The sequence below is a fragment of the Schistocerca piceifrons genome, chromosome 1, assembly GCF_021461385.2.
Source record: "Schistocerca piceifrons isolate TAMUIC-IGC-003096 chromosome 1, iqSchPice1.1, whole genome shotgun sequence".
Lineage (NCBI taxonomy): Eukaryota > Metazoa > Arthropoda > Insecta > Orthoptera > Acrididae > Schistocerca > Schistocerca piceifrons.
The window spans coordinates 365439508-365462499 of NC_060138.1; the positions used below are offsets into that span (position 1 = coordinate 365439508).

Here is a 22992-nt window from a genome sequence, read left to right on the forward strand (position 1 = left end):
GGCGAATGGTGGGACTTTGGGAGGTGGAGAAAGACTGGAAAGACAAGGCAAAGGAGATTTGTTTTTGTACAAGGTTGGGAGGATAATTGTGGTCAGTGAAGGCTTCAGTGAGACACTTGGTATATTTTGAGAGGGACTGCTCGTCAGTGCAGATGCGGTGACCATGGGTGGCTAGGCTGTACAAAAGGGACTTCTTGGATGGAACAGGTGGCAGCTATCGAAGTGAAGGTATTGCTGGTGGTTAGTAGGTTTGATATGGATGGAGGTATTGGTGTAGCCATCTTTGAGGTGGAGGTCAACATCCAGGAAGGTGGCTTGTTGGGTTGAGTGGGACCAGGTGATGCAAATGGGGGAGAAGTTGTTGAGGTTCTGGAGGAATGTTGATAGGATGTCCTCACCTTTGATCCAAATAGCAAAAATATCATCAATGAATCTGAGCCAGGTGAGGGATTTAGGAATCCCAGAATCCTAAGCCTAGGAACCCTAGGATCCTAGGATTCCAGAATCCTAAACCTAGGAACCCTAGAATCCTAGGAACCCAGAATGCACCCTGTGCATGTGCGTTTCTTATTGTTGACAAAGGCCTTAATGGCCAAAAACTATAATTGTGAGATTCTTCTTGTTGTGCCTATCTGCGACTCAGCATGTCCACTATATGGTGAGTAGCAACTTTCCTTCTCATAATGTTGTTACATTCTATCCTGGATTTTCCATTGTTTGATTTTAGCAGATTGTATCTGTTTAGTCAACATGGGGTCTGTGTGTTGTCCTCAATATTGTCCAGGTTTCAATTTTGTGAATGCCTTCTCATGTCTCTGGAGTCCATGGAACATTGTACCTCATATATTTCTCTATCATCTGCGTATTGCTTGTATATGGTTAACAGCACTGATCCTTTTCTGAATCGTGCCTGTTTGGCTGGCTGATAAAAGTCAAATTTGTGATACAAGTGGTTCTTAATGATTTTTGTTAGCAGCTCGTAAAATATAGATAAAAGACTAATATGCCTGTAATTCTTGATGTTTGTGTTGACACCTTTTTCAAAGGGGAGAATGAACTCTGCATTTTTCCGTGACTCTGGAATCTTCTGTTCCTCAAGTCATGTAATATAGTTAAGAGTGCTTCTTCGTTATTCTCCCAATTTTAAGCATCTCACACATGACCTGGTCTTCTCCTGGTTCCTTACAATTCTTGAATTATTCAGAACTGTTTCCATTTAATTTTTTTTTTATGGGTTCCAATTTTTCCAGTGCCACATTCATAACATAACTTTGTGATTCATTATGCAGGCTTTGGCATGATAGTGATTGACTGCAGAGCTTCTGATGAAAGTCATCAACAGCTTTTATAATTTCATCTCTTTTAGTGACAATTCCAGCTTGGTTGTTCCAAATATTGTGCATGATAAGCTTGCATTTTGATTGACTGGAACAAAATACTCTCATGTTCACATTTATTTTAATGGCCTCCTCTATCGGTCTTGTGTTTTGCATTCTCTGATCTCTTCTGATCACCTTCTTTATGTTTTATTGATGTCTCTGTATTTGCATGCATCTCTGTCAGTGTTTCACCTTTCCTCTGTAAGGTGTTATGTTTCAAGGCCGAATCTTGAATTTTTCTGTTTTTGGAATGCACTGACTCTCTTTACTGCTGATCAAATACTTCTTGTAATTTTTTATTGCGAGCTCATTCAATTCCATTGCTCTTCACATTTCTGTTCTTGTAATTTTTTATTGCGAGCTCATTCAATTCCATTGCTCTTCACATTTCTGTTGGTTGTTAAGAAAACTCACCATCATTTGTTCTCTCACGTTTCATATGGAGAGTCCAAAGTTTGCACTGAAGAGATCAGTTCGTGTGAACTTTGCTCCTATCTTTTTATTAAAATCACTGAGTATTAATAAAAATGTGCTGGTTTCTGAATTTTTTGCTGTTGTCAGATTTTCACAGAACTGTTCTGGTTCTTTACCAGTTGAAGTGGAAGTAGGTGTGTATAGGCACAAGTGATTTGACTGCTAATTTTACGATTCAGCTGAAGAGTTACATAGATCACTCTGTCTGAATTGATCATGGTCTTGGTGATAAAATGTTCCCTCCTGTTATGAATTAGCAGACCTACCCGGCCAATATGGGAATTTATATCTGAGTCATTCTGTAATAGGATGTGGCCAGACTTGAGGACAGCAATTCCTTCGTCTTTGAATCTTGTCTCACTGTTTCTGAGTATGTCCCATTTGAAGTTCTGTAATTGGGTCAATAAAATATCAATTCACCAAGCAGTGGCAGGAGAACACACATATAACGGCTGAATGGTTGATCAACACCTGCAACCTACAGTATAAAGACTTTCCTTTTGTATTAAAGACACCAACCATTTCCTAGATTGTCTGAGATCTGTGCCTATCCCTCTCCCACCACACACCTTGCTTGCCACCATTGATGCCACCTCTATACCAGCATCACACAGTTCCTCAGTCAAGGCCCACCTAATTCCAAATACACTCCTGGAAATGGAAAAAAGAACACATTGACACCGGTGTGCCAGACCCACCATACTTGCTCCGGACACTGCGAGAGGGCTGTACAAGCAATGATCACATGCACAGCACAGCGGACACACCAGGAACCGCGGTGTTGGCCGTCGAATGGCGCTAGCTGCGCAGCATTTGTGCACCGCCGCCGTCAGTGTCAGCCAGTTTGCCGTGGCATACGGAGCTCCATCGCAGTCTTTAACACTGGTAGCATGCGACGACAGCGTGGACGTGAACCGTATGTGCAGTTGACGGACTTTGAGCAAGGGCGTATAGTGGGCATGCGGGAGGCCGGGTGGACGTACCGCCGAATTGCTCAACACGTGGGGCGTGAGGTCTCCACAGTACATCGATGTTGTTGCCAGTGGTCAGCGGAAGGTGCACGTGCCCGTCGACCTGGGACCGGACCGCAGCGACGCACGGATGCACGCCAAGACCGTAGGATCCTACGCAGTGCCGTAGGGGACCGCACCGCCACTTCCCAGCAAATTAGGGACACTGTTGCTCCTGGGGTATCGGCGAGGACCATTCGCAACCGTCTTCATGAAGCTGGGCTACGGTCCCGCACACCGTTAGGCCGTCTTCCGCTCACGCCCCAACATCGTGCAGCCCGCCTCCAGTGGTGTCGCGACAGGCGTGAATGGAGGGATGAATGGAGACGTGTCGTCTTCAGCGATGAGAGTCGCTTCTGCCTTGGTGCCAATGATGGTCGTATGCGTGTTTGGCGCCGTGCAGGTGAGCGCCACAATCAGGACTGCATACGACCGAGGCACACAGGGCCAACACCCGGCATCATGGTGTGGGGGAGCGATCTCCTACACTGGCCGTACACCACTGGTGATCGTCGAGGGGACACTGAATAGTGCACGGTACATCCAAACCGTCATCGAACCCATCGTTCTACCATTCCTAGACCAGCAAGGGAACTTGCTGTTCCAACAGGACAATGCACGTCCGCATGTATCCCGTGCCACCCAACGTGCTCTAGAAGGTGTAAGTCAGCTACCCTGGCCAGCAAGATCTCCGGATCTGTCCCCCATTGAGCATGTTTGGGACTGGATGAAGCGTCGTCTCACGCGGTCTGCACGTCCAGCACGAACGCTGGTCCAACTGCGGCGCCAGGTGGAAATGGCATGGCAAGCCGTTCCACAGGACTACATCCAGCATCTCTACGATCGTCTCCATGGGAGAATAGCAGCCTGCATTGCTGCGAAAGGTGGATATACACTGTACTAGTGCCGACATTGTGCATGCTCTGTTGCCTGTGTCTACGTGCCTGTGGTTCTGTCAGTGTGATCATGTGATGTATCTGACCCCAGGAATGTGTCAATAAAGTTTCCCCTTCCTGGGACAATGAATTCACGGTGTTCTTATTTGAATTTCCAGGAGTGTATAAGATGTCCTTCTTGCTCAACTGAATCAACCTTATGACTTACGTACAGATCAGGGGCACAGCCATGGGAACCGAGATGGCTCCTTCCTATGCCAACTTTTTCATGGGTTGCTTGGAGAGGGCTTTCCTGGAATTCATAAGCCTTCAGCCTCTGGTTTGATTTACATACATTAATGACATCTTTGCCATACGGACTCATGGTGAGGCTGACCTGTTAAAATTCCTTGACTCTCTAAATACATACTCCCAATTAAGATTCACATGATCCCATGCCACTTTCCTTGATTTTAACCTCATCCTTACCGAGGGTCAGATACACACTTCTTTCACTTAACATACTAACAAACAACAGTACTTACATTTTGACAGTTGCCACCCTTCCCATGTCAAATGTTCCCTCCCATACAGCCTTGGTATTCAAGAAAAATGTATTTCTTCCAGTGCTGGCTCTTTACAGCAATACACTACCATTCTCAACTTGGCCTTCGCTGGGCATAATCACCCAACCAACCTACTTCAAGAGCAGATTTCCCGTGCCATCACATCCAATCCTGGTACTGCTGATCCCACCAAATAACAACTTAGAAGTACACCTCTTGTGACTCAGTATTATACGGGTTTTGAATGTGTTAATCAGCTACTTTGACAATGCTATGACTTTGTAAAATTGTACCCTGAAATGAGGCCCCATTCTGTCTTGACATTTTGCCCACCACATCTAGAATAGCTTTTCGCTGCCATCCCAGTCCCCGCAATATTCTTGTCTGACCCTATACTCCTTCTGCACCCATTGCCCTGCCCTCTGGCTGTTACTGCTATGACTGCCCCACTGTAAAACTTGCCGTATGGACCCTGGTACCACCACCTATATAACAACCCTGAAACTTTCAAAACATGTCCTATGAAAGGAAGAGCCACCTGTATAATAACACATGTTATGTAAATACTGTTTGGCCTTGGCATTATAATGACTACCACCAAGTTATCAGTTAGGATGAATTGGCCTAGACAGAGGGTGTATACTGGCAACACACAATATCCTGCAACAGAGCATGCTTTACAACATGACAGTCACAGCCTTGGTGCCAGTTTTACCTCATTTGTCATCTGGATTCCTCCCCAAGACCCCAGTTTCTCAGAACTGCACGTAGGAAAGTAGAATCCCAGATCACGTAAGAAACAGATTGCCCCATCGCTTGGTCTAGGAGGCAACCCTTTTCAGGGAACGGCCACCAGGCGGCAACAGCGTCACACCCTTACTTGTGGAATCAACCACTAGATGGCACTCCGTTCTGTGAAAAATGTGGCAACATCGGCCGAACGCGTGCAGCTTTCCACTATTTGTCGTCTGTGAAGTATAGCTGTTTCTGACATACCAGTGGCAGTGGATCGAGTCGTCATGCCGAGGGCCTGCGATTATATCAACTGTGGAAGGAGTAGACGAACAAATCCTGAATTGAAATTGTTCAGATTTCCCGTCAAAGATAAAGAAAGGTTACGCGAGTGGATTTTAAATTCAGGTAAATCAATAAATTAGTTACGAGTAAGAACTAATAAAGAGCCCTAAGCATTCGATCTTATCTAAATTTTGTCGATCTTATATTCTGATATAACGTGGCAGCCCTTCCTGTACAAGAATCATATCATATAATTTTTAAATGAAATCTTTGCTGCGATTTGGACTTTTTTAAACTGTTTATTCACTTCACTATCGTAATTTTGGGTGTAGAGGCATTTTTGTGTGCAATATGAAAACTGAAACCAATATAAGATATGGATAACAAAATGCAAAGCATAGTGTGGTAACATTTGGTAAACAAGACCTTTCCCTTGGTACTTGAAAATGGCTCTAGATCTGAAATCGCAACAGTGAAATAAATGAATAATATCCGTCATCTAACTGCTAGTCATCGGTCCCTCTAAATCCTGGTATATACTAGAGCGAACGAAATGAAGGAGTGTAAAACCTCGTTTACACTGCTGCCAATGAGTATTCATAGATAATTCGCCAATGTTCACTGCCATTCGTTTATACGTGTGAACAAGCGTTTATACTGGAATGAAGGGAGGAGAATAGAAGAGAACGAGCATAGCATAATCCTCACACAGCTTTCACTTGAAAACAACACTACTTATAGTTACAGGTCTGCGCGAGTGCGGATATCCCTAGTAATTACTGTGTTGCAGATAAAAGCGTACGTCTGTTGCGAATATTTGCGGGTTATCTTTAAACTGTACAAAGTAAATTTTTAACTTAATTATGGTTTGCCGTCTGTGGCTCTTCAAAGTTGACACCGCCAAAATATGCTCGAAAAACACACTTTCACTTATATATTACCGCGTTTGCAGCCCCCTTTCAACAACAATCCAAAATTAATCGTTTTGTGCCACTCTTATATCATTTACGATAAGTTACAGGCAAAGTAAACGAATTTAAATTTGAAATCACTGTCACTGAAATACGTCCAGCCTTAATTCGCATCGTAACTGAGTGCGGGCATCAGCAGACAAAACTTCAGGCCAGGCACAAGTCTCTTTTCAGAGCAGTGGTGGGTTAAACAGCTTTACAAAACGTTAATATCTGAGAATGCGGATACGCAACTTCGCAGATGTGGATAATGATCTTGTGGATGCGGTGCACAAACGGACGGCGGCATTTTTCCTATCCGCGCAAACTTCTAGTTACAGCTACGATGTAAATCTTTGATATTGAGGTAAGATTATTTTGCCCGAAGGTTTTGACAAAGCAAACAAAGTGACGTAGGAAAATAAATATGTTGGTGGCTTAATGTGTTACGTAGATGTGAAACGCTTGGAAGTAGTGCCAGTGCACTTAACACTGAATTGCAGCTCCAGCCTTCTTTAGATTTATTCCAGAATTTTGCACGTATGTCGGTTGACGCCTTTCGCTGGCTCCTCATTACACCTGACAAGGAAATTTACTAGCAGCAACATAAAGCAGTTCGCAAGAAGACGAGTACTCTCCGTGCTGGTAACGCCAAAGGGGACACGAGGCAAACTTCTTTTGATGCTTTGCTCAAAAACTGACAGCCAGCTGAACACTACCGAATGCGTACCGAAAAAGACTGAATGTTATTGTCTCGCAGTGGTGAATGGAATCGAACACTACAGAATCAGCATTTCATCACGCAAACACTTGCAAACATTGATGTTATGCTTTCGCTAATTAATTGTTTCTCACTGTGAAAAGCTAAGCACTAAATGGGGAAACAACATTATAGGCAATGTTTTTTTTTTTAATTACGAAGCAAGTAATGTCACGCAGAAGAGGTTAGAAATCACGTGTTTCTTAACTTTTGCAGGAACTTCAGAGGCACTGTGGGCACCGAGTAAAGTTTACGAACCAAACACGACTGAATGACGTTTGCTCAAATTCGTCTACACATATGAGAATGCTGTTTTTCCTGTTTTAGTTCACTCAGTGTTGACCAGGCTTAAAACGCCATAGGACCACATTCCCAGAATTAATCATAATATTTAAAGTCCAAAAAAGGTTGCACACAAAGATCCCTCTTGGCAAATATTTAATGAAAGATTCCTTTCTATCATGCTAATGTAGACTGAGCTACTAAATGTGTTAATGGTATATACATATATCGTATTTTTCTGATTGATAGTTATTGTTATAGGCAATGTCAAACTGCTGGATATGGACCCAGGAAAACTGCACAATAGACTCCTGTGTGATGTCCATTTTCATGAAAAGTCATTCATGAACAGTACGAGACAACGGCTTATGCACACAGCAGTTCCTGCAAAATTTACATCTGACACTGGTTCTTCAGCAGTATGTGAGGGAACTAGTGATAAGAATAGTTTGTCATCACTTGAACTGAAAGTGAACATTCCAAGGAGAACATACAGTGCAGCTAGTCACCTTCTGGTAGAAACAAACGCAACACCACAAAAGTGTGAACCATTTCCAGACCTGAAAGAAATAGAAATGCCCCCGAGACAAGTTAAAAGAAAACTCTGTATGCTACGTCGTGATGATGAGGATACCCCTAGAAAGCAAAAACTGAAACAGAAAATGCATAACATGAACAGATCACTGAAAAACAAAACTTCCTACTTGTCAAAAGTTAAGAGTAGATTATTGCATTATAGGAGCTCAAATAATATTGCCCATGTGTTAAGCAGTTTCTGCTTCCCATCTGATTACTCCAGGGCACTGGCTGCAATGCAGTGCAAGAGCAAAAAACGCCCGTGGTCTTCTATCGAGAAAAATCTCTCTCTGATGTTGTTTTACAAATCTCCTGCAGCATATAAATTTTTGCGAAAATTGGGTATCGTGTTACCTGGACTGTCCACAATTAGACGATGGATTGGCGTCACAAAATTTCTACCAGGGTTTAATAAAAACCTTTTTAGTCAACTTAGCAAGAAATTTGAGGCACAAACTTATTTAGAAAAGGCATGTGTAGTATCTTTTGATGAGATGTCGATAATGCGTCATCTGGAATATGCAAAAGATCTTGATTTAGTAGAAGGTCTAGAAGATTTGGGTGATAGGGGAAGGAAACCACTTCCTGCAAATTATGCACTTGTTTTTATGATTAGAGGCATCTACAGTAACTGGAAATTGCCTGTTTCATATTTTTTGTCTAATTCAGGAGTAAAACATGTGGATTTATTGGGACTCTTACAGGAACTAATTATTTTATTGCAAAATGCAAACCTAGAGCCAAAATTAGTCGTTTGTGATCAGGGAGCTAGTAATCGAAGTGTTGTGAAGCATTTACATGTTACGCCTGAAAAACCTTATTTTATTGCAAATGGACAGAAATTGTTTTACATTTATGATGCCCCACATTTATTCAAAAGCATACGAAACAATCTGCTTAGTGGCGACTTCATTTTCAACAATGCTGTTGTTTCATTCGAAGATGTCAGGAAAACATATGACATTGATAAGAAGAACAAAAAAAGCAGAATGTTGGTAAAACTCACTGATGGTCATTTGCAACCTGATTCATTCCAGAAAATGAATGTAAAAATGGCAGTCCAGGTCCTCAGCCACTCTGTTGCTGCAGCTATCAGAACTTGTGTAGCGACTAAAGAATTGCAGAGTGATACAGCAGAGAGCACAGCTACTTTTATAGAATTTATGAACAACTTGTTTGACGTTTTGAACAGCAGGACAGCATTTTCTTCTAATCCATATAGGTATGCATTATCAGAATAATGTCCAGTAGTAATGGAAACGCTACAGAATGCAAAGGATGTTTTAAGTACCATAAATAAAATTGAAGAAAAGACAGGTAAAATAACGACACCACCATGCATTACGGGTTTAATCCAGACTGTGAATGCTATTGCTCAGTTTTTCCTTGAGGAACAAACTGTCGGCATTAAATTTTTACTGACCAGCAGATTGAATCAAGATGCTCTTGAGAATTTATTTTCTGTGTACCGTCAGAAAGGAGGCTACAACCGTAATCCAACAGTTAGAACACTAAGGTGCTTGTTCCGAACAAGCACTATTAACTCACTAATGAAGCCTTCTGACGCTTCAAATTGTGAGAATGACACTGACAAGATGCTGTTACTGAACAACTGTGTGTTGCAAAAAGAAGGTGATGAATCTCAGCTGTTGGAGAGCTCTGGAAAGCTCGGAATTCCGAACACGCCTGGTTCCTCTACGGAAGGAGAAGGGAGTACCATCGAGACCTTCGAGTATTTATCTTCCTCACAGCAAGACCTTTCCTCTGAACAGTGTTCAGTAGCATATTTTGCTGGCTACTTAGCACACATATGCATCGAAAGGTATGGTTGTTTGAAATGTAAGGAGACACTTACTTGTAGCAGTGAGCTTCAAGAGAAGAGGGAATTATTTATTCTCCATAAAATATACGCAACTGGGAATTTGTGTCATTCTTCAGTGGGACTCAGCGCTCCAACTGTTGAGTTTAGCAACATTATTGAAATGTCTTTACAGGCATATGAGTCCTGTTTTTTACAGTTGATTTATAAGAGAAATATAAAGTTTAGGATTGTTAATTACATCAAATCAAAACTTGAAAACTTTCACTGGTTGGACGATGAGGAATGTGGAGAACACAGACTTTTCATTTTGAATCATCTTGTGAAATGTAAATTGTATTTCAGTTGCAGAACAATGTTCAAAGACAAGTGTAGTAGAACTGTCTCAAAACTGAAAATTATAAAAAATATGTAGTTTATTCGTATTGAATTTAAGTACCAAATAAAGATTCTCCGCTAGGCTGCACAAATAAGTTTCGTTGCCTTTCCTTGATCGTTCTACCACGTTTAACTAGAAAGAAGTAATGTGTTAAATCTGAGCAAAACAGTACTGCTTGTGACAATAGTAGATGTGCTGACCGCAAAGTTAAGATGTTTACCATCACAGATTATTATTTTTTTTTTACTCATGATATTTAAAGTTTCACAATATTTATTTTTTTCGAAGATATCGTTGTTAAGTGCGTACATGAAATTATATTCGTTTACAACAAACTGTAATCAAGTGCAAAATGTGGTTATACTTAAGAACGCTTACAGAAATACTTAAAAAGGAAGCAAAATCTGTTTCTTAAACTTATTTACAGTCTCAATGTGAAAAATATATTGTCGTTATAACTCACCTAATCCCTATACATACTCTATGCAAAATAAATAATTATGTCGGTAATGTCAGGACGCGAAACCCTCTGCTCAGTGCAATATTTGTCAGTAAATTATCGGATTATATTTCAAAGACGTTGAGAAAGTTTTGAAAACTTTCTAGTGTTAACCTGCACGTGGAGATCTTGTTTACCCCCATAATCCGTATCAGAAGAGCTGTATAACAAAGAGGAAATAGACGGCGAGTGTAAAACCTATGCGACTTCCATATAGTCTGCATTTACAGTAACTCACGAGAAATATTTGTGTGTTACTTTCCATTTATTTCATTTCGCATATGATTGTGAGAAGTATACCTACAGTAGAAATAAACTTGGTTTGTAGAATTACAGGAGCTAATTTACATTCTTCGATTGAAAACTCGGGAAAAACCATAGCCTATCATGGTCTAATGTCAGCTGTGTGACGAATGCATTTCGCGCGCAATGCTCTAGCCGAACACAAATCAGCGTCATTCACGACACCGAAGATACAGCGTTGCCAATTCCGCAACATGGACAGGTCAGTTAGCATTGTAGCGTCGCCTGCGACATCTGTTGACCGACGGGAAAACTATTTTTACGGTTGCCTGTTCCGCCGTAAGGACGGTCAATCTGTTTCTTACGTGATCTGGGGTAGAATTACAATACATGCTTGGTTCTCGCCACCCACATGGCCTACTCAGTCTCAGCATTTCTTCTCAATAACTATTCCTTTCTTTGCTCCCTTTCAGTTTTCTGTATCTTTTATTTTCTGACCTGCCATTACCTCTGCCTCCCTTCTCCTACATCTACCGTATATAATCCACTTAGCTTATTGCTTGTGCAAGTGTATTGTCAGTAATCTCTGTCTTGGGTATTATCCTATCTTCTATCTTTGAGCTCTCAGGTTTTCATATCTCATCTGGTACAGTCCCCAACATCTCTGTCTTTCCTCAGTCCAGTAAATCTCCCCTGACCCAGGGTTCTGGGTTACTTTACAAAACTTTCCTTATTTCCTAAAACTCACTGGTCCTCTTCTTTCACCCCTCTTCCTTTCCCTTTAACCTTTCTGCCAGAAAAAGGAGCCACTGGCTCCAAAACTAGCAAATGTAAATGCCTTAACATGTGTGTTCTTGTGCTGCCATCTATACAATTACATTACATTTTCAAAAGTTGATTATTAACATTTGATGTTCTGCAGTTCATGTTGCAAACGGCCAAAATGTTCTTCTTGTGCATTTATTGTGTATTTTAATATGAGTAGTTGATCTTTTGCCTCTCCTCTTTCCATCATTTGGAATCTGTGGGGCGGACTACTATTTCAGTGAGAGATTCCAAGTCTCCAGCTGTACTTGCCTGGGGTGTGCTTGTTTTAAGTTTCTAAATTTTCATTCAGGTAAGGTATGGACCATCTTTTCTTATTTTTTTCCAATGTGGGTTGACAAGAGGTGGAGTTTCTGTGTATGATTTAGTAGATATTTGGATGGATTAAGGTGTTATAGCATATTCTCCTCAGTATTTACAGGAGAATAAGAACAAATGTTTGATTAGGGCAAGGTTGCCAGTCCCTGAGATAATCCTGCTCTCGCCATGCTATGGGAGGGAACCACCTACTAACACTGCCATCACATTACATCTTGTTAATTCTCATATGAATATTGTGGCACCTTAGTTGGTTTGTTTGTATGGAACCATCAGGGATTAAATTAATAATACACTGCACCAATTGTGAAGTACTGCATAAACAATTAGCACCACACTTAACTTTGTTCTCTCTATCGAAAGTGTACTGCCAATTGATAAGTTGTTCAACATAGATGCTATTTGCATTTATTGAGTAAGCATCAGAAGTGGTGGTGTTGTAATCATGACGAATAGATAGTTTTTATTATGCTTTCAGTGTTTATAGACTGGAAGACAGTTTTGCTTAAGAATGACTTATTCTAGACATTACTGTGAGCGTTCTGTGGTTCTTGTTCCATGTTCTCATAACAGTTGCTTCTCCTTCCATGTTGGCTGGTTTGACTTTCTCTACTATTTTTGAGACTGCTCTATTTTTGAGACTGCCTTTTTTGGTCATGGCTTTGGGTCTTTTGGTCATGACTATCAGTTCTGTGCACAGTAAACTTTCTTGATATGGAATTTATATTATTCATACCATTCAAAGTCCCTCTGTGGATGTTTACACTCTGTAATCATTGCTGCTAGGAAGCTTCATATCAGCGCACACTCCGCTGCAGAGTGAAAATCTCATTCAGGAATTCTGAGTCGTGTTCTCATATTTTGGGAATAGTGCCTATGACAATGTTGCTAAGAAAAATATTTTCAAAGTCTACAGTGATCAAAAGACCCATTGCCTACTCATAATGGAAGGCTCCAAAAATGTGAACCCTGGTTGGTGAATGAGTGTTTTAGTTTTCTATACACTTAAGACAGAAAAACACACTTAATTGTGACAGTTACTGACTTATGATGTTTATTTAGCAGTCAGTGCATCATTGTATTATTCACAACTGCACTCTAGTCCCGAAAACTAGTTACAGAAATGAAAGTAAGACTCATTGGCTCATACTTTGCATATTCGAGCCCTTGACAGTCGCATCTTTGAGAAAAGCAAACTGCAGCCACTTCCTAGCCTGCTGGGGGAACTTATGAGCTGGTATCTTACCTGATAATAGTGTAGGCGAGTTTTTGGCAACAAAACAGAATATTTTTGGCAACTCTGTGACCGACGAGTTACTTCCTGGTTAGCACGGAATTATCCTGCTAAATTCACTTGGTTTTTCATGATATTTCTGTTGAATAATCAGAATGATTTTCACTTAGGGTGTAACATAACGTTATCAATTTATGGGTTTTAGTCCAGGAAAGTCATTCCATGTGGAAATTGCAACTAATCTCGTCTTTTACATTGTGATTTATCTTTCCTAGATACCTAGGACAATAATGGAGGGACCAATACTTCAGCTCTGAGGTGACATAGTTTCCTGTAACATTAAGGCTGCTTTGGCTCGCTGTTCCAGTCTCGCTGAAGACCAGATTTCTTAACTTTTTTGGGACAAAGCTACAAGCAGCCAGATCGAAAATCAGAAATCTTCTCCATCATAAGTTGTCTCACTATTTCCAGTCTTTCGTAGTGTAAGGTTGAATAACTTATGTTAGTGCAAACTTGATAATGCCTCCATCCACTTCTGCTGAGAGAATTTTTGGTAGCTGTGAATACACATTTTCTTTTTGAAATGTCACATTTCCATTGTATTTGCTTATGACACAAGATGACAAGTACACAAAGACTATTTTGAAGTCCAAGGTTCTCATATTTTGAGAGGTGGTAATGTGGACCAAAGCAAGAAAAAAATGTCCAATAAACATGGGCTCTAAAGAGCATACTGTAATGTTGCTACGGTGGAACATATCTCTTCTACTGAATAAGTGCTCACAGCTCTGAGGGTATGCATTGTAGGGTCCATGTTCACTAGCCTTTTTTTTGTTTTTGCTTTAGTCCATATTAAAACCTCTAAAAATATGGAAAGCAAAGAGCATGCAGTAGAAGAGATTTTTTTTTCACAATATTGAAGATAAAGAAGTGCTCATAGCTCTTAATGTTTGGTTCTTAGAGCCCACATTTACTAGACTTTTTTGCTTCAAATAATCATTCCAGTTATATCTGCGAATGCTGAACATTCCTCCTGGGGCACCCTATATATTATTTTGCTTTATCTAACAGACCAACAATACTCAGGTAGTTCACTAACTCCATGCCTGTAAAAATCACCTGGTTCTCCAATAAAGAAGTTATCAGATCAGGTTTGAACAGCATTACAATAATATTACAAATTGAGTCTGCCTTGATACAAAAGACCTTGTTATTCGTTAATTTCTTAATTATCCCAAACTAGTTTCGACAACAAATATCACCATTATCAGTGCGGTTTTTTAATCTAAATGCAGAAAATGGTATGGTTGCACAAACACAGTAAAACATTATTACATTTTTACTAATCATCTTTTGAAATATAGTTTTATATTGATACTTTCATACTACCTTATTTATTGTGTGCTACAGCATGTTTTAAGCAATTATTGGCGCTGTTTGTGACATATTTTCTGTGCTCTTTTTTTCTGTTGCCATCACTTTACTTAGCCTTCGGTTATTAACACTGGTCCCATGGAAGCCCAGGTGAATACAGCCCCCCCCCCCCCTTTTCACTTCCAGTACATAATGTTGCTCCCACTGGCCTGTGTGTGTGACGTGGCGCAAGTTCTGAGCAGCCAATCACCTAGATGACAACCTGGTGTAACAAGAACTGTGATTCATCTGACTGGGTGACATGTTTCCATTGATCCACAGACCAGTCCTTACAATCCCATGCCCACTGCTATCATGATGGTATCAGTGGGCTAACATGGGAATACATAAGGATCATCTGCTGTGGACCTCCATGTTCAACAATGTGTGCAGAACATTGTGCTCTGAAACACTTGTGCCAACACCAACACTGTACTGTGTTATCAGATCTGTGAGAGATCGCCACCTGACCCTCTTCACAGGGCAAAAATGCATTGGAAATCCACATTCTGTAATGAAGCATGGATGCCCATCACCTACTCATGAGTTCACTGTACTTCAACCACATTCCATAAAACAGCCAACCATCTTTGCCATTTCAAAGATGCTTGTCTCCAGACGCTGGGCCATGACAATCTGCCATTTGTCAAAGTCGTTTATGTCTGTGAATTGCCACATTTGCACCCTGTATTGTCACTAGAATGATTCCCCATTCATCTGTGCTCTGCTTATGTAGTTTCCTGACCATGTCATGTGCCCACATTACCACTATGTTCGTTCAGTCTCATGGTGGGCAATGGTGATAATGTTTTAACCCATAAGTGTGAATTGATGTGCATAGCTAAATCTTAATTATAAAACCTTGTAAAAAATAGAAAGTGTGTCAAATGAAAGCCATAAACATGTCACAAAAAATCAAAATGTGGCACCTGTAGCTTGTAAGTTGGTAAGCTTATTACAGTGCACTGAAGGGTCATTAATTTATTAAGTACTAGCTGCACCCAGCCACACTTCATTGTAGCTTAGTCTGGTTAAATGGAAGACAGAGAAAATAGAGAGGACATGTTTCTAATTTATGTGGGAATTGGATATACATCACAATCTCTCCCTGCCCCCTTTCTCTATCCATCTCCTCCTCCTGCTCTCTATGTCCATCTCCTCTCACCCCTTCCCTTCTCTTCTCTGACTATGAGCTTTGTTTATTGTTATTGCAAATTCAGATTCTGTAGCAGTTTTCTAATCACAAGCCAGAAATACAGCTTTCCTTTTTTTCCTGTACAAACCATCTGTGAGAAAGAAACCAAAACAGCACATTGTAGTGTGTACAGTGTATGTTTTAAAATATATATAATAAGGAAGAATATTTGTGTGTGAGAAACAGTTTAAATGCTCTGCTGTTGTGATTAAAATTGCCTGCGATAAAGGCATCAAATCCACACATTTTTACAGCAGAGAATTTTCTTTCCTACAGTCAGTTTCATTGGAAACCGTATATATTGTTGTCTAAAAAATGATATAGTCTATGTCCATCTGAGTGTTTAGTAGAGCAGCATTTAAAATTTGAAGTAATTCTGTGAAGAATGGACGGCCGGTGTGGCCAAGCGGTTCAAGGCACCTCAGTCTGGAATCGCGCGACCACTACGGTCGCCGGTTCGAATCGTGCCTCGGGCATGGATGTGTGTGATGTCCTTAGGTTAGTTAGGTTTAAGTAGTTCTAAGTTCTAGAGGACTGATGACCTCAGATTTTAAGTCCCATAGTGCTCCGAGCCATTTGAGCATTTTTGTGAAGAATGTTTTGATATCTTTCATAAAAATGTTTCTCCCTTACATATTACATATCTGTATAGATAAAAATGTTAATGTTTATTTGTACAGAATCATAAATCTCTGAAAATTCTACACCAATTGCTTTGAAATTTTGACAAAATTTTATATTCGAATAAGCGCGTGTTTTTACGTACCTTCTGGAACACCATGTGCTATATAAATATATAAATTATATACATATTAAATAAAAATGTAAATATATACGAAGTCTGTCTAAAAAGTATCTGACCTTTGATTTTCCCGCGCAAAATAGAGATGATAGCATGGTACTGCTGTACACAGTAAAGGAAGAGATCTTTATGTGCATGCATGAATTTTGTCCCTGCTTTCCAGCATGTCAGTTGCTGCCTGTCGGTCGCTGAGTGAGATGCTACACGTGTTCGTAGGATTACCGATTCTCCCAAGATGACTGAACACGTTGAGCAAAGATACTGCATCAAATTTTGTCAAAAGCTTGGTGATTCTCAAAGCGAAACAATTCATAAGATTCAGCAGGTGTTTGGATGAGATGTGATGGGTGTAACACAAAACAATTCAAAAATGGCCGCACATAAGTGGAGAGTGACCAGTGTTCTGGCAGGCCCCAACTACTTGTAGTGCAGCTGTTGTTGAGAGGGTGCAAAATTTGGTGATGCCAGATCATTGTTTGACTGTGCAGGAGATTGCCCAAGAAGTTGGAGTGAGTAAAGATTCTGCACATGCAGTTTTGCACAATGATTTGAACATGCACCGAGTGGCTGTGAAATTCATGCCCAAGTTGTTGTCACCAGAACAAAAGACCTCCATTTTGACGTTACACAGGACACCACCAACACTGATCCTGGGTTTCTGAACGCTGTGATAACTGGAGATGAGTCATAGGTGTACTGGTATGACCCAGAAACAAAAAGACAGTCATCGCAATGGAAGCATCCCGAGTCTCCAAGGCCGAAGAAAGTCCGACAGGTGCGAAGCAAAATCAAGGTGATGCTGACTGTCTTCTTTGATGTCCGTGGAATTGTGCATCATGAATATGCACTGGAAGGACAAACAGTAACAAAAGAGTACCATCAAGATCTTCTCCTGTGACTCTGTGACGCAGTTCGGCGCAAAAGACCAGACATGCGGATGACAAAAAACTGGCAACTACATCACAACAACGCCCCCACACATTCATCCCACTTGATCCAAAATTTCTTGGCCAAACATGCAATTGTAGCTGTTCGCCAACCTCCCTACTCTCCAGACATGGCTCCTTGTGACTTCTGGTTGTTTCCAAAATTGAAGGCCACTGAAAGGATCTCATTTTGAGAGCAGAGAAGAGAGCAGAGAGAGAACACAATGACAGCTGAACACTATTCCAAAAGAAAACTTCCAGAGGTGTTTCCGGCAGTGGAAGGATCGGTGGGCTAAGTGTGTGCATGCGCAAGGGGCCTACTTTGAAGGGGATTAGGGTCCCAGCCCCATCAGGTATTCGAAATATTTTTTCTGGCCAAAGGTTGGGTACATTTTAGACAGGTCTCATATACTGTATGGTGCTCCAGTATGTATATAAAAATATGCACTTACTCAAATGCGGCATTGCTTCAAACTTGCAAAGGAATCAGTGAATAACTTTCAGAGACTTAAAATTTTGAACAAACGAACATTCATATATAGACACATACACACTATATGCCAGTCCCATAAGTATATAAGAAATGTGTGCATTCTAATGCAACATTGTGTCAAAATTTGAAAGTAGTTGTCGAACATCTTTGGAGGTATAAGACTTTGAACAAATGAACATTTACATTTTTATTTATATGTGGGTAAATGTTCATTTGTTCAAAATCTTAAATTTCCAAAATTTGTTCACTGATTCCTTCGAAATTGTGACACAGTGTTGCATTTGAATGTGCTCATGTTTTTATATGCATCTTGGAGTGTCATAGAGTGTATAAATATGTGTATTGTACATAGGAGGGTGGTTTGAAAAGTTCTCAGAACCACCATGAGAGGTCAGCGCTAGCGCAATGAGTTGCTCAAGTAATATTCATTGGACTGTTGCCTGTAAACACATGCCACATCAGTGCTCTTGGAAGAGAGCTGTGGCAGTGACGTGGCTCTGTTGTTGTTCCCGCGTAGTGATTTGTGAAGATGGAAAAAATGGAGATTCAAGCAGTGATTAAGTACTTCGTAAAGAAAGGTATGAAAGCAAAGGACGTTCATGCCTATTTCCAGAATACACTGGGAGACTCTCCTCCTTCATTGTCAACTATTGCCAAGTGGTCAAATGAATTTAAATTTGGTCGGGAGAGCTTAGATGATGATCCGTGCAGTGGTTGGCCAAGATGTGTCACTACTCCAGAAACCGTTGCAAAAGTACACAAAATGGTTATGGAGGATTGCCGATTGAAAGTGCATGATATTGCTCATGCTTGCCAGATATCATCTGAAAGGGTATATCACATTTTAACTGAAGAATTAAAAATGAAAAAATTATCTGCAAGATGGGTGCCGCGACTCTTGACACTGGCGCCCGCACACATGTGCTGTTGCTATGGCAAAATTACACGAACTAAGGTATGAATTGTTGCCACACCCACCTTATTCACCTGATATAGCTCTATCAGATTTCTATGTCTTCCCAAAACCGAAAATTTTTTTTGGTTGACGAAGATTCACTTCAAATGAAGAATTGATAGCAGGAGTTGACAACTATTTTGCAGGACTGGAGGAAACTCATTGTCAACTGGAACATCGTTGGACCAAGTGCATTAATCTACAAGGAGACTACATTGGAAAATAAAAAAAAGTTTCAGTGATGTTACTTTTTTTCTATTCTGTTCTGAGAACCTTTCAAACCCTCATATTATACAACATTGTGGGAAAATTTCAAAGCAATCAGTGAAGAACTTTTGGAGATTTACAATTTTGTACAAACGAACATTTATATTTTTATTTACATAGATTAGCATTGTACACATAGCCACATGACACTGGGAAGATGGCTGCCCCATTAGCAACTTGCATCAGGGATGAAAATTGATTTCTTATTTGAATTATGTGTAGTTAATGTCTACTGAAATTAATTGGAGAATAAAGGTCCAGTACAATGATGCATATGTGACAGCAACGAATCTACTATTGGAGTTGGAAGTTCAGAAACTATATGACACTTGTGGCACCTAGAGTTTTCTCTGGGTCAGGCAGATTGCGTTATGTTATCAGGATTGCTACAGCCGTGGGATTGACTGTAATGAAAAACTGCTGAACACTATTGCAACAACTCTAAATGTTAGCCATGTTTATACTTTCCACATGAAGGATTAAGTACTCAATTTTCATAAAGTGTCTGGAAGATGTATGCTGCGGGAGCTGACTCATGAGGTGAAAGAGCAATGTATTAGCACATGTGAAAAGTTTTTGTGAAGAGAAGAACCCAGAGACAAGACCTGGGTCCATTATAGTCAATCAGAGATGAAGAGAGCAAGCAAAAAATGGTGAAATTCCTCATACGCAAACTGTGTAAGTTTTCATACAGCTGTAAGCAACAAGTTTTGTGCTTGCCCTATTCTGGGACAGAAAGGCACCATGTTGTTGCCCATCCCACCCCTCCTGCCAGTGAAGTCATTGCAGTAGTCAATATCTTGGAAACTCATAGAAGCAGTGCATGTCAAGAAGTTCCATTTTGATGGAGAGGTAACTGATATATATTTACTGTTTAATTTTTACTAGATTTATATTTGGGTTCTCAATATCTACCAGAGCATGCACGAGAACGAGAATTGTGGAATATTTTTCTTGTGCCTTCTAAAACAGCTGTAGTAAATTAGTTTTTACACTTCCTCACTTCTCAAAATTTCATTGGCAGCTCTTGGTTCGGTTACATCCTCAGCAGCCATCTGTGTAATAGTTTGGGGATAAAGAAATACCTCATCCTTTTGTTGCCTACATGGCAAAAAGCTGTTGTGTGCCTTATTTAATAATCTTTAAAAAAAACTCTATTTTATCACTTGTCTACTAATGGCAGTTTCTTTTTGCAGTTGCAGGGAAAAGGTATAAGCCTCTCATGTAAAATTCACTTATATGATTTGTAAATTTATTGGATGATCACTGTAAACATAATTAATTGCTCAATGTGATTTGTGTGCTTACTATGAAACAAAGGTTACTGATTTCTCCTGTTTCGTACTAACATTAATGTGTCACTTAAAACACATTTGTAATACAAAAACATCAATTTATGAGCCTAGTGATGTATAGGTATGTTTGTCTAATAAAATGCTAAAACCAATTTTTGTGTAATTTCTTAAATGCTGTACCCATAGTCGTGGAAACTCTTGGAAGGTGCAACATGTGAAATAAGGGAGAGGTAACCACTCATCTATAGCGGACAGATGTGTGGTACCTAGAAACACACAACAGGAAACACTATTCACATGACCTTTCATGCTCATGCTCCTTTTCTAGTAAAAGTACACACAGACACCCAAATGCACACTCCCATGGTCATGAAAGTGTGCATTTCGGTGTCTCTGGGGTTGTGTGTACTTTCATTAGAAAAAAGAGCAAAAGTTTGAAAGGTAGTGAGAACTGTGTTCTCTGGTAAATGTCTCTATGCTCCACATATCAGTCTGCTATAGGTGAGTGGTTGCCTTTCTCTTATTTTACATACTCATTATAATGTTATAAGATAATTTATTTGGCATTTTTAAGCAAATTTACATTTTTTTAATGACCAACTTCAGTAAGCTACTTTTGAATTACAGCTAGCCTTACCATGCTTATGCTGTAATTTACTCCTTTGATGTTGCATGACTGTAACAATGGAGCCTCATATGTCATGTACTACCATATTGTTACTAAAGAAGAACAGCGAATTTTTGCCTTTTCTGCAGACAGTCTCCAGTGTCACACATGTTTCTCTTGCATTGTGGTTGATATTTTGATTGTTGAGAGTTATGACTATTTTAATATATTATAGCCAATAGGATTTTAATGTGAACCATTCATAGCATTGCCATTTATTACCTCTTAGCTTGCATATTAATAAAGTCACTCCAGAATAGTAAAATTATTCATTTCGGTTGTTCCAGCAATTATCCTGCACAGCGAGTGAAAACAACAGATGATGGAGCAGTAGGTGTAGTGGGGACAGTTAGTTTACTGCAAAACAACACATTATCCAGTCAGCCAATCTCAAGCTATGACTGGAATCCAGATAAAATAGGACTGGCCTTATGTACAGCATTTGATCAGACATTACGTGTTGTCATTGTAACTAAATTAAATAACTATTAAGCACCAAAATAAAAAGTAAATTTTATGAAAGAAAGACTAATTCATAACTTTAAAACAAATGATTCAATGTGCAGTCTGTAACCTTCTCCTTTTTGTTGTCATTAAAACTTTTGCACTGCAACCATTTGTAAGTGTGCCATTTGCAGCAGTATCAACACAGGTCTTACGATGATGGTTAATGGTCATTTGTCATTTCAAAGAAAATAAATCCAGAGAAGAGAAGTTTATGCTCAAGAACACAACAGTAATTTATTGTAAAATTAGTTTTGCCAACTTTCTGGCAGATAATCAGGATAAGTGAGGTATTTTGTAGATTTAGAAGTAAGCCAAAGGGTAGTGTTCATATTGCTTAGATCGCTTTAGGAGAAAAATAGATTCTCCATACATTATTCATGAAATATGAATTAATATTCATACCTTCATTATTAATGATTTTCTTTCCAAAGTCATCAGAATTTTGAGTAGTTTGTGAGGAGGTGAGTCATTTTATGTTTGATATTGGTAATTTATATAAGCGTAAGAGAAATTAAACAATCTGGATTTATTTCTCTCACTTGAAGTCCCTTAATAGATTATATTACATGTTATTAATTTGAGTGAAACAGTTTTACAAAGAGACTATGACATACACATAAATATGATGATAGATATCTGAGTACTGGCACTGCGTAGTTCTATTGTTCTGCATCTCTTGCATATTGAGCCTCTGGGCATGACACTCACATTAACATTTATTAGATGTACTGTGTATTGCCAGAAACTTTATTTTGCTGTAGTAATTGTGAACATGGAGTGCTAACTGGCACTGAATTGGGTGCTAAGTTGGTGAGACCTTACCAGGCTGTGATTCTAATGGATATAAAAGTCTATGTTCTTTCAGCTATTATACAGTGTTTCACCCCTCTGCTTCTGGCAGATGCAAGTGTACACAGAGCACTACAAACTTTCGGTAACAAGAATGTAGAAAAATTAGTAATTTTGTTGTTACATAGCTTTCATACTAGAAATGTCAGATAACTATGCAGGATGAATACCAAATCATATTTTTAAACGTAGTGCTATTTTGGGTCAGGTAATATGGGATATGATGATGATGATGAGAGGTCCCATACTCCGAGGAGTGTAGGGGACGATGCGGGAGACCCACACCGCTGTACTAGGCAAGTTCCTAGTGGAGATGGTTTGCCATTGCCTTCCTCTGACCTTAATGGGAATAAATGATGATTATGAAGGTGACACAACAACACCCAGTCATCTCGAGGCAGGAAAAATCCCTGACCC

The 22992-nt window shown here is 39.9% G+C and overlaps 1 protein-coding gene across 2 annotated transcripts in view; it reads left to right on the forward strand.

Annotated features, from left to right (window-relative positions):
- Positions 1 to 21745, forward strand: part of LOC124785846 (dynein axonemal assembly factor 10) — a 190936-nt gene extending 169191 nt beyond the window's left edge. The window contains exon 9 of one of the 2 annotated variants that reach the window (XR_007015963.1): positions 21507 to 21631. Coding sequence is in view for 1 of the 2 variants with exons in the window: in XM_047254215.1 (XP_047110171.1) it covers positions 21507 to 21711 (205 nt within the window). In the remaining variant the exon portion in view is untranslated. Of the gene's footprint in view, positions 1 to 21506 lie in introns of both variants that reach the window. The other variant, XM_047254215.1, reaches the window with a different exon arrangement.
- Positions 21746 to 22992: the final 1247 nt, after the last annotated feature.